We start from the raw sequence: 13,130 nt of genomic DNA, 5'->3' as shown, positions 1-13,130 counted from the left end.
CTCCCCAATCGGCCCTGCTCTGAGCCTGACCAGGGGCTGCACTTAGGGATTGGGCCTGCCCTCTGCCACCTGGGAGCAGGCCTAAGCCAGCAGGTCGTTATCTCCCGAGGGGTCCCAGACTGCGAGAGGGCACAGGCTGGGCTGGGGGACCCCCCTCCCCCCGCCCCCCGAGTACACAAATTTTTGTGCACCGGGCCTCTAGTTTACATATAAGGAAACTGAAATTCATATATAAGAAACTGCCCAAGGTCACACTGTTAGCAAGTACTTGATCCAGGTCTGTCTGACTTCAAAATAATCAATCATCTCTACTAATAGAAGTCCTTCATAGAATAAGGATTTATAAGTTATTGTATATCATTATTAAATGTAGAAAAAGATAATAAATAATGATAGTACAAAAAATATTGGCATTTAAAGTTGTTCAAATATGGGGTAGGTTGCAGATTTTAAAAATATATATATTTTTATTGATTTCAGAGAAGAAGGGAGAGGGAGAGAGAGATAGAAACATCAATGATGAAAGAATCATTGATCGGCTGTGTACTGCACGCCCTACACTGGGGATCAAGCCTGTGTGTATATGGAATATATATTCCATTGGACCAAGGACTTGTCTACTTTGTTCAGTGTTTTATCTACAATAGTCCCTGGCATAAAAACAATGCCAATTCTTGAACTAAGGAATGACATGCAAAGAGAATATGCACACTCCTGCTGTTCTCATAGAAGGTGTATTTTGGTTTGTTTTTGAGTTACCTAATTAATGAATCATTCATAAAAATGCTTATATATTTTAACAAAATAAAACTTCAAGAGATGTTAAGAAAAGTTGCTGTCTTAAAAAGAGAGAAGTATAATAAAATAATTTCCACATGAACTTCTCATGCTTGAATTTAGAATTGAAAAAAACAACTATTTTTCTTATTTTATAATGGGACACAAATCCACACTTAAATTATAGACATATAATCTACCAGAAAAATATTACCTATTTTTCTTATTTGAATTACATTATTTTTTTTCTCCATACTACTATGAAGTTGATGATCAGTGTGTTTTTAGATCACCGGGATTATACAATTTTATGTGACAATTAACATATTAGATGTTATTCCTCCTTAGAGTATTATAATATAATTAGTGCCCTGGTGCACGGATTTGTGCACATTGAAAGGAAATTAATTAGAAGGTGGCCAGCAGGGTGGGACTGTGCAAGACAGGCCGGACATGCTCTGGAGCCAACCTACCGAGGTCCCTACCTGGCCGGCCTCACCTCCGGCAGGTGGGGTCCCTCGGCCTGGCCTGCGGGGATCGGGCCAAAACTGGCTCTCCAACAACCCCCGAGGGGTCCCGGAGTGCGAGAGGGTACTCTGCAATGTTGCTGTTGTACAGGGTGTGGAACGCAAACCCAAATGTGCAATAAACCAGATTTGAGGCCGACAGTGCTCCAGCAACAACATAACCAATGGCCAAAGGTGGAATCAAGCTCCCTCCTCTCTGGTTCCGGGGTGTGTCACCTGAGAACCACCGCTGCCAAGTCACTGAAGCTCGGCAGCTCCTGCATTGAGTGTCTGCCCCTTGGTGGTCAGTGCACATCATACCTACAGGCCGGTCTAACGGTCACTTAGCTTTTTATATATAGATAGATCAGTGATGGCGAATCTATGACACACATGTCAGAGGTGACACACGAACTCATTTTTTTGGTTGATTTTTCTTTGTTAAATGGCATTTAAATATATAAAATAAATATCAAAAATATAAGTCTTTGTTTTACTATGGTTGCAAATATCAAAAAATTTCTATATGTGACACGGCACCCTGGCCAGGCCTGATGGCAACCCCCTTGGCAATCAGTGCTGGGTCGCCTCAGTGGTGGCGCCTGCAGCAAGGCAGTCAGTGCTGGGTTGCCATGGCGACCCAGCAATGACTGCAGGACTGACTTCTGCCACGCTGACCCAGCACTGCCTGCTACGGGGGCTGCGATCAGACCCTGCTTTTCTCTCCCGGCCTCTGTCTGGGCCTGATTGCAGCCCCCTTGGCAGTCAGTGCTGGGCCTGACTTCTGGTGTTTGGTCGAGCCTTAGGTCATTTTGGACATTATGGACCCTGGCTCTTTATATATATAGATATCGAGAGAGAGAGAGAGAGAGAGAGAGAGAGACAGAGAGAGACAGAGAGAGACAGAGAGAGACAGAGAGAGACAGAGAGAGACAGAGAGAGACAGAGAGAGACAGAGAGAGACAGAGAGAGACAGAGAGAGACAGAGAGAGACAGAGAGAGACAGAGAGAGACAGAGAGAGACAGAGAGAGACAGAGAGAGACAGAGAGAGACAGAGAGAGACAGAGAGAGACAGAGAGAGACAGAGAGAGACAGAGAGAGACAGAGAGAGACAGAGAGAGACAGAGAGAGACAGAGAGAGACAGAGAGAGACAGAGAGAGACAGAGAGAGACAGAGAGAGACAGAGAGAGACAGAGAGAGACAGAGAGAGACAGAGAGAGACAGAGAGAGACAGAGAGAGACAGAGAGAGACAGAGAGAGACAGAGAGAGACAGAGAGAGACAGAGAGAGACAGAGAGAGACAGAGAGAGACAGAGAGAGACAGAGAGAGACAGAGAGAGACAGAGAGAGACAGAGAGAGACAGAGAGAGACAGAGAGAGACAGAGAGAGACAGAGAGAGACAGAGAGAGACAGAGAGAGACAGAGAGAGACAGAGAGAGACAGAGAGAGACAGAGAGAGACAGAGAGAGACAGAGAGAGACAGAGAGAGACAGAGAGAGACAGAGAGAGACAGAGAGAGACAGAGAGAGACAGAGAGAGACAGAGAGAGACAGAGAGAGACAGAGAGAGACAGAGAGAGACAGAGAGAGACAGAGAGAGACAGAGAGAGACAGAGAGAGACAGAGAGAGACAGAGAGAGACAGAGAGAGACAGAGAGAGACAGAGAGAGACAGAGAGAGACAGAGAGAGACAGAGAGAGACAGAGAGAGACAGAGAGAGACAGAGAGAGACAGAGAGAGAAAGAAGGAGGGAGAGAAATCGCCCCTCTAGAAGTATGCACATCAAACAACTAATAGTGATTATCTCTGGGAGAATTATTTAAATGTAATTTCAACAAGAATGTATTCCTCTTTTACTTTAGGGGAAAAAATATTTTTGTCATTAAACATTATTTGCTTCAAATGATTAAGCTTATACAGACATAAAAGCAAAAGAATTATACTGTGTATATCACTAATGTTGACATTTATCATAATTTCTGTCATTACTTAAATATATTGAAATCTATTTATTTATTTAAGAAAAGAAAAATATGTAACAATATTTTTCAGGTTTATATTATACCTTCTTTTTCTATAAGAAGTGGAACCATAATGTATTTCCAGTATTTAATTCTATAGTATTGTTTTTGAACCTCCCTCTGCCAATCCTATATTCTCAAATATTCTGTAACTTCTCAAATGCAGAGCAACATCTGGTATTACCAAGTATGCTTTCAATGGACAATTCATTGATCACTTGAAAATAATTCTATACAAAATAAGACTACACTAGAATTCTATAATTTGTGTAGAATATGTCTGTTATAATTTTTTTTTTTTACTAAAATTTGTCAAAGTTTAAAAGAATAAAGAGTACTGGCCAGTGTTTCTTGATGGTTAGAGTGCAGGCCCATGAACCCAAGTGTTGTGGGTCTGATTGTCTGTGTCTGTGTATGTGTGTCTCTCTCTCTCCTCCTTTTTTCCCCTCCACCCTCCTACCCTCCGTCTCCCTTCCACTCTCTCTAAAAATCAATAGAAAAATATCCTCCAGTGAGGATTAACAAAAAAAAAAAATAATTTGGAAAAGAAAAGAATAAAGAAAATAGACTCTCAATCCTCTACCTTATATTCATCCACAATAATGCTGAGGGCTTCATGACCAGCTTTCCTCATGTCTTCCAATTCCTGTTTATGTTTTTCCTGAAAAAAAAAAAAAAAGTAAACCATGATATGTTCTTTTGTTTACAAATAATAAAACCATTGACTTTTGCATCCATGAATAATTGAGTGGTTTGTGAAAACACAATGTTGTAGGTGAAAAGCTTTTTTTTTTAAAAGTTTTGTTTAAAAGCATTCAGGTTTTCTTTCCTTGAGTATCTTAATTATATTATTTTTTGGAATGTTTTTAAAAGTCTGACATGGATCTAATTTTCTCTACCTTATATTTAAGTTGATTATATAATTTATGTTCCTCATTATGTCACCTTTGAGAGTAAAAGGGGTTAATTACACTGGGATAATGAACATAAATATTACTGGCTGTCCTGGGCAAATGAAAAAGCAAAGTCATTGAATTTCTAGATTTCTGAGATGTTTTTTAAAGCCAATAGAATATGTCTCATAATTGACTGTCTGGGTCTATTTTCCCAGGTACTCACATGCACTTCTAAATTATAAGGGTCCTAGCCATTTATTGAAAGTTTATTGAATTTTACTTTTGATACTTCAAATCTTCGATTTTCTTTTTCAGGGACTACATTTATCTACATACTGGATCAGTTTTCCTTGTTTTTTGTTTTTTTTTATAATTATTCCTTCCTCTCAAATCCTTCCTCCATTATTTGATATTTTTTCAGTTTCCTTTTTGCCATGCTTTTTCTTTCTTTCTATAGTACTGTTGCTATCAATAATTCAGTTCTATCAGCTTGTGTTCTAGAATTCATGTAAACTGTAAACTATCTTTTTGTTGAAGATGTTTATGGATTATTTCTTTAACTATCTTGGTCTAATTTTATATGAAATTCTGAGAATATTCCCAAAATAATGCAGCCTCAGTTGCTGCCATCATCATGCCACATCAACCCCTTCCTTCCTTAAAAGACTTTCTTTACTTGGTTCTCCTCCTATCTACTCCTCAGTCTGTTCTATTGGCTTCTTTTCATTGCCCCAACTTCACAATATAGAAGTTCCCTGGAGAAAAGACTTCTTCCTAACTTGTCCAACCTCTAATTAATCCTAATATTAATTCTATTACCTTGAATATTATCTTTGTACAACTTCTTATTTTATATCTACAACCCTGCCATGGCTGATTCCCAGATTTAAATATCTGCCTAGTAAGGCCTTCATATGGATGTGTGAAAGGAATGTCAAAGTTAATATGTCCAATGTCAAACTTTTTATTTTCTTCTATCAAACTTCCAGTTGCTCACACCAAAAAAAATCATGAAATCATTTTTAGTTTCTCTCATTTTCCCTCACAATCCACTTGCAATACTTCAGAAAATCCTATTAACTTGATATTTATTTTTATTTCTTTAATAAATGCTTAAATATTACAAGTGTGCCAGGTACTGTTCTAAACCCTTTACAAAATTGATTCATTTCTTTTACTTACTTAAACCTCCTATCATTCCCATCTCATGATCCAGAATGTGAGCACTTGTCAATATCTCCACTGCTACTTCTTGTCCACACCACATACACATTTGTTGAGTCAATAAGTGAGATTATGGTCAATGTACTCAATGTAATTTATATTAATCCATATAAATTAACAAATATTTTATACATTTTTAATCTGTTAATAGAGAGAGTGAGATTAAAACATTTTTTAAATATATTTTATTGATTTTTTACAGAGAGGAAGGGATAGGGATAGAGAGTTAGAAACATCGATGAGAGAGAAACATCGATCAGCTGCCTCCTGCACACCCCCTACTGGGGATGTGCCCTCAACCAAGATACATGCCCTTGACCGGAATCGAACCTGGGACCCTTGAGTCCGCAGGCTGATGCTCTATCCACTGAGCCAAACCGGCTAGGGCGAGATTAAAACATTTTAAAAAACCCTTCCAATGTTTTTAATGCTATTCTATGATATAGTATGCTAAAACTAGAACAATTAATTCCCCTTTGCTTACTTCAAAATTACTGGCAGTACTCATATAACCACTTTGTAACACACCAGACTGCCCAGTTACTGCCCCCGCCCCCACACCAAAAAAAATAAATAAATAACCTCACAGGAATAACCAAATAATTATCCATAGCCTGAAATTTTTATTTCAAGAATATAGAACCAGACATTTCAACCTATCTTCAAAGTAGTCAAAACAAAATTTGACCACAATGATAGCTTTCTTTCAAAATGTCAAACCCAAAACTATCATTAGAAAGGGAAGATTCAGAAAATGTTCTTACCTTAAATAAAACGACATACTTTTTAAACAAGAAGAGACTTTAAAGGTAAGCTATTCCAACATATTTATTTTATAAATGAAGAAATTGATTCCTAGGGAGGTCAAGAAGATTGTTCAAGGTCACTGAGTTCAATAGGGCCAGCTGAAGCCTGAATCACATATCCTGATAGCCCAATGTTTATTATGAAATATCCAGTCAAAGACTGAACTATTTGAGTATACTCCCAACTCCTCATCAACAGATCCATTTTCTATGTAAAATTCATTAATAGATAGAATCACATGTCATGCCATATCTTCTGATGAAATTAAGATACAAATTGGTCACTCTTGATAAAACTTGAAATAATCATTTATCAATTCATTACTGTCAACCAGAAAATTTGGTCTGATAAAAATAATGTAAAATAAGGTGCTTCTTAAAGATTATCAGAAGCACATTCCAACCAATTATCCACCACCCCCTCTCCAATACCAATTCCTTGCCAAACTTACTAAACACACCCAGGTCTAATACCCTAATATGCCTAACATAATTGACATCAAAAATATTTGTTAAATACATATGTAAATAAGAACCATATGATTAAAAATATAGATCCTTCACAGAAAAAAAAAGAAATTAGCAAAATTTTTAAAGTAGGCATCATTAGTATTTTGATGATAAAACTCAATTCAGATATTTAAATCAAGAATGATACACCAAAATATTTTAGCCCTAACCGGTTTGGCTCAGTGGGTAGAGCGTTGGCCTGCGGACTGAAGGGTCCCAGGTTCGATTCCGGTCAAGGGCATGTACCTTGGTTGCGGGCACATCCCCAGTAGGGGGTGTGTAGGAGGCAGCTGATTGATGTTTCTCTCTCACCGATGTTTCTGACTCTCTGTCCCTCTCTCTTCCTCTCTGTAAAAAATCAATAAAATGTATTTTTTTAAAAAAATATTTTAAAGTCAATTTATGACACAAACTGATAAATATTTCTCAGTTCACATTTTATTATTGTTGGTCATTGCTAACAATAGAACCCACACTAATTACTCCTAATAAATTAATCCATACATAGTAATAGGATCCTCTGCTACATAAATGGTTAAAAGCCAACATTTAATTTAGGTATTTGGAATTAATTACTACAGTACTTAAAATATAAAAGAGAGAAGAAATGAAAGAGGGAGGGAGGGAGGGAACTCCAAACACTAATCAACCATTATATTCCACCTATTAGAAAGCAGTTACTTCTCACTTTCTAAATTCTTTGGCTAAGGCACATCTATAATTAAACTGAACATAATTAGAACATAATTAGTTACTACTGTCTGATTGAGAAAGGTTTTCCAATACAGGCTTCACCACCACTCTCTCTGAAGTCACAAGATTATATCCCTTTCACAACAACTAATCAACTATATTGGATAAGGCAGCACAAACACCTCCAGATATTCCAAAAGGCAATCTGCAGGGCAAGAAATCAAAATAAAGATAGCAGGATAACATCTAACCAATGCACTGAAAGGTTCTAACTGCGAAATGGTATAAAATCCCCCCACCAAGATCTAAAGAATCAAATGCACCAAAGTGGCATAATTGTAAATGTCAAAAAAGCACAAAGATTAGATTATCCTGTATGTACCTACTTTGTCAAAACAATAAAACACCACCTCTCCATCACATTTGACAGCTGCAACAAGCCCAGCTGGTTTATAAAACCAGTACCTTTCACTGTCATGACAATTATGAAACAAGAAGTCTTTCCCACTGAATAAATGTTTATTCTACCTCCTAGTTCTATGTGATTTCTCAGTCTCTCTGTACAATTGGTAACAAATAACAACACATGACAGAATCCTTCAAAATCTTCAAGCCAATTTCACAGACTAAGTCAAATATTTAAGCAAATATAAAATGAGAGAAAAAAATGACACAAGCATGTAAAAATCAGTCTAAAGGTATAAAGTAATATTGCATATGGAAATAAAGCATTTTTGCCATAGTAAATACTAAAACAGAGACCCATAAGTCTGCTCCTTCAGTTTAATATTTCCATGATCTTTCAAAGAATTAATTTTGATCTCTGGCCCTATTCCATTAATGGCTGCCTTAATACACGGCATGGATTTCATCAGCACATAGACTCCAAAAGCATCAGCTTTACTGAATCTTCTCAACCAAAAACAAGATAACCAAACAAACTCCTGGATGTTTCCTAACAGATAAAATCATAAAGGAATGGAGAGAACTCCGTAATTTGTTCACACCAGCAAAGAAGTAACTGATTTTATTTCTATAAAAAAACTCAGATATGACAATATCACATCTGACTAAACTAAAACCTTATGAATATGAATTAGTAGTTAACAAATGAAAAACAAGTAAGCAGGTCACATGTAATTCATCACTCTGAAAATGAAAACAACCATTTAAGTCAGTGGTTCTCAACCTTGGCTGCACATTAGAATCACCTGGGAATCTTTTTAAAATCTTTTTTGTTATGGGGTGAGGCCACAACATTTGTAACAAAGAAACAGAATTTCTGGAGGATGAGGCCCAGAAATCAGGATTTTAAAAAGATTCATTACTAATGTTGTGGCCCCACCCCATAACAAAGAAACAGAATTTCCGGAGGATGAGGCCCAGAAATCAGGATTTTAAAAAGATTCCCAGGTGATTCTAATGTGCAGCCAAGGTTGAGAACCACTGATTTAAGTAACTATCAACATAAGATATGTTTACAACAGTGCCATTTTTTTTGTAATTATCGTTTCTCCATTAGCAAATTATCTCCTCTCCCAACTACAACCTGTTACATAATAAAGAGCAATCCAGCACAGCCTGAGAATATGGCCTTTTGTGTAATCCTGACCAAAATCTTGGCTAATGTGTTGATTGGATTGGACCTGTTCCAACTGCTATTTCAATGTCACCTTATTATTTGCTCCAATAGAAAAGGCAGACACTTCACTCTGGGCCAGATTTAAAAGAAATTACTATGTATCTTCAACTTTGTTGAAGTCTTCAAAGGCCAACTGCCTTGAGAGGTAGATGCTCAAAACTAACTCAAGCCAAGCCGGGGCAAGGGGGGGTGGGGGCGTAATGGAAAGGAGAAAACGAGGAAAAAGTAAAGAAATAAGGGAGGGAGGAAGAAAGTAGAACTGGGGGTCAAGGCAAAAAAAAAAGAAGAGCAGACAGTTTGCAATTATAAAAAGGGCTGCAGTTATTTGTATCAGGATAATTACAAAAAGTCATTCCTACCTTGAGGTTCACTACTTTGAGATTATCAAGGAACAATTTCCAGCCTGCTAATGTTAAACAATAGACTTATGCCTTATAAATACAATAAATGTACATATCTCAATCAATAAAGATGTATACCCCTCAAAAATTCCAATAATTTCTTATGACGTTTTCCATTTTAAGCCTCTCTCCTAAGTTTGATTGTATTTTATCTCTGATAACAGAAAGGGATATTCTAATAACATAGCTTCTCAAAATATTTAATACTTTGATAAAAAAAGAAAAATGGTTTAATAATAAAAATCTCCTTTTAGTTTTGGTCACTTGTCTTGTCAGTTGAATTGCAACCCCCCAAAAAAGATATGTTCAAATCCTAATCCCAGGTACCTAATCCCTAATCCTAATCCACGGTATCTATAAAGGTAATCTTATTTGGAAATATGGTGTTTTCATATATAATTAAGTATTACAAAATAAGATCACCTTGGATTTAGAGTGGCCCTCTGTTCTAAGATTAGTTTCCTTATACAAAAAGGAGAATGAGCCCGGCCAGAGTCACTCAGTGGTTGAGCTCTGACCAGGAGATCACAATTTGATTCCCAGTCAGGGCAAATGCCTGGGTTGCAGGCTCAATTCCCAGTAGGGGGTTGCAGGAGGCAGCCAATAGATTTCTCTTTCATTGATGTTTCTATCTCTCCTTCTCTTTCCTCTCTCTCTAAAATCAATAAAAAGATTTTTAAAAATTCAGTATGAAATAAAAATGTGACACCCTTGCTCAAACATTAACAATTTCAAGATGGCAACAGCAGACCATTAAACCAAGCATCAGTGCCTTATAATCACAGAGTCCTGTGCAAATACACAAATTGTGTGCCCAAGAAGCCAGGCCTGCCTTAAGATACAGGTAATGAGAAAGTGTTGACAATCAACAATCTTATCAGAAAACCCTACAGTAAAGCCTCCCCTACACCTTGCCTCACTTACCAGCAGAGCTTCCAATCAACCTTTTTTTGGCCTACTCCTAAAAAAAGAGATAGCTATGGATAACCAGGCATTTAAACAAAGCCTCTAAATCAGTGGTTCTCAACCTGTGGGTCATGACCCCTTTGGGGGTCGAACGACCCTTTCACAGGGGTCGCTAAGACCATCGGAAAACACATATATAATTACATATTGTTTTTGTGATTAATCACTATGCTTTAATTATGATCAATTTGGGACAATGAAAATACATACTGCATATCAGATATTTACATTACGATTCATAACAGTAGCAAAATTACAGTTATGAAGTAGCAACGAAAATAATTTTATGGTTGGGGGTCACCACAACATGAGGAACTGTATTAAAGGGTCGTGGCATTAGGAAGATTGAGAACTACTGCTCTAAATGAAAAACAAAGGCCAGAATACAATAGTAGAAAAGAAAAAAACTTGGAATAAGCCCATTATATAAGGACTAGAGGCCCGGTGCACGGAATTTGTGCATGGGGGGGTGGGGGTTCCCTCAGCCCGGCCTGCACCCTCTCACAATCCAGGACCCCTCAGGGGATGTCTGACTGCCGGTTTAGGCCAGATCCTACAGAACAGGGACCCCTGCGGGATCAGGCCTAAACCAGCAGTCACACATCCCTCTCCCAATCTGGGATGACTGGCTCCTAACCACTGGCCTGCCTGACTGTCTCATCGCCCCTAACCACTCTGCCTGCCTGCCTGATCACCGCTAATCACCTCTGCCTTGGCCCCCGCCACCGCGGCTTAGTCCAGAATGACGTCCAGAAGGTCGTTCGGCTGTCTGGTCTAATGAGCATATTATGCTTTTATTATTATAGATAAAATTAATAATAACATAAACATACTCAAATAAAAGCTCTTGAGAATGCAAAACACAATAATACATATGAAAACAATCCATAGAAGCTTTGGAAAATAAAGCAAAAAATATCAAACAGAAATTTTTAATAGGAGAGGGAATAAAGAAATAAAAAATAGATACAATAAGACAAACAACCCAGTGGATCCAGGATCCAAATAATAGGTGTTACAGAGGGTAGATAATAGGTGCTATTATTATCCAAATAATAGGGAAGTAATTCATCAAAAATAGCTCAAGAAATTTTCCACATCTAAACATTATACACTGAAGGGATGCTTGGAGTTCCAACAATTGGTCAAATGTAGGCCCGAGGACTGCGTCTTCAGTACTACTGCATATTTAAAAGGGGTTCCAGTGAAAACACAACTATATCATACTCACAGCTTAATGTTTACAGTATTGCTTGGCTTGCAGGACTTAAGAAAAATTACTGTAGACTATCCTACCCCCCCAAACAAGAAAGAAAGAAACTGAACTGAAACCTAATTTTTAAATGGGAAGCATTTCTAAAAGTATCAGAACAAAGGTCATTATATAGACTTTCCTATCAGAAAAGCAAATATTACTTGGTCCTGGGGTGGCACCAAATAAAAATGACTAGTGATTAGACAACTACACAATAGAAATCCTAAAAGTATACCAATATAGTGCCAGGACAGTTAATACTCCTAGGTCCCAAAAAAAGAAAGCACAAAACACCAGTGTGAGACAGAATTCTCAATTAAGGCCCAATAATTCAATTAATTAAGATTAAACATATATGAGTTCACAACAAAAATTTTTAAAAAACTGCATGAAAAAAATCATGATGAGTAAAGATATAGATAATACAACAGTCACTTAAGATAAACAAAAAGTTTTCAAAAAGGGAAAATAATTCACAATATATTATGATTCAGGTGTCAATAGTATTTAACATAATCTTTATATTGTACACAACTAAATGCTGATCTAATGAAATCTATTATGTAACTACTAGAGGCCTGGTGCATGGATTCATGCACTTTGAAAGAAAATTAATTAGAAGGTGGCCGGTGGGGTGGGGCTGGGCGAGACGGGCTGGACATGCCCTAGAGCCAACCTCCCACAGTCCCTCCCCAGCCAGCCGCACCTGGGGTGGCGCAGTGGCTTGCAGGTCTTCCGTGGAGTGAGTGGGGTCCTTTCAGCAGGTGGGGTCCCTCGGCCTGGCCTGCGGGGATTGGGCCAAAACTGGCTCTTCAACATCCCCTGAGGGGTCCTGGATTGCAAGAGGGTGGTTCTCAGTTGGGCTCCCTCCTCTCTGGTTCTGGGTGCATCACTGGAGAACTGCTGCTGCCAAGTCACCGCAGCTCAGCAGCTCCTGGGTTGAGCATCTGCCCCCTGGTGGTCAGTGTGCATCATACCTACCAGCCAGTTGGACGGTCGCTTAGCCTTTTATATATATAGATACTGTATTTGGTTTATCCATTTGTCAGTTGACAGACATTTGGGTTATTTCCACTTTTGAAGTATTCTGAATAATGCTTTTATGAATATTTATGTATAAGTTTTAGCGTGAACACCTGCTTTCAGTTCTCCTGAGTATACACCTAGGAGTAGGATTGCTGAGTCATATGTAGCTCTATGTTTAACTTTTGAGGAAGGAACTGCCAAACTGTTTTCCAAAGTGGCTGCACCAGTTTACATTCCTTTCAGTAGTGTATAAGGCAGCGGTTCTCAACCTGTGGGTCGCGACCTCTTTGGCGGTCGAACGACCCTTTCACAGGGGTTGCCTAAGACCATCCTGCATATCAGATATTTACATGACGATTCATAACAGTAGCAACATTACAGTTATGAAGTAGCAACGAAAATAAT

The 13,130-nt window shown here is 38.1% G+C and overlaps 1 protein-coding gene across 4 annotated transcripts in view; it reads right to left on the bottom strand.

Annotated features, from left to right (window-relative positions):
• Nucleotides 1–13,130, bottom strand: part of CCDC91 (coiled-coil domain containing 91) — a 327,053-nt gene that overhangs the window by 143,744 nt on the left and 170,179 nt on the right. For all 4 annotated transcript variants that reach the window (XM_005871845.2, XM_014544292.1, XM_014544291.1 and 1 more), the window contains one exon: nucleotides 3,890–3,967. In XM_005871845.2, the coding sequence (XP_005871907.1) occupies nucleotides 3,890–3,967 (78 nt within the window). The remainder of the gene's footprint in view (nucleotides 1–3,889; nucleotides 3,968–13,130) is intronic.

The sequence above is a fragment of the Myotis brandtii genome, unplaced genomic scaffold (assembly GCF_000412655.1).
Source record: "Myotis brandtii unplaced genomic scaffold, ASM41265v1 scaffold358, whole genome shotgun sequence".
NCBI lineage: Eukaryota > Metazoa > Chordata > Mammalia > Chiroptera > Vespertilionidae > Myotis > Myotis brandtii.
The sequence above is the reverse complement of the archived record's forward strand: the minus strand, read 5'-3'. Positions and strand labels throughout refer to the sequence as shown.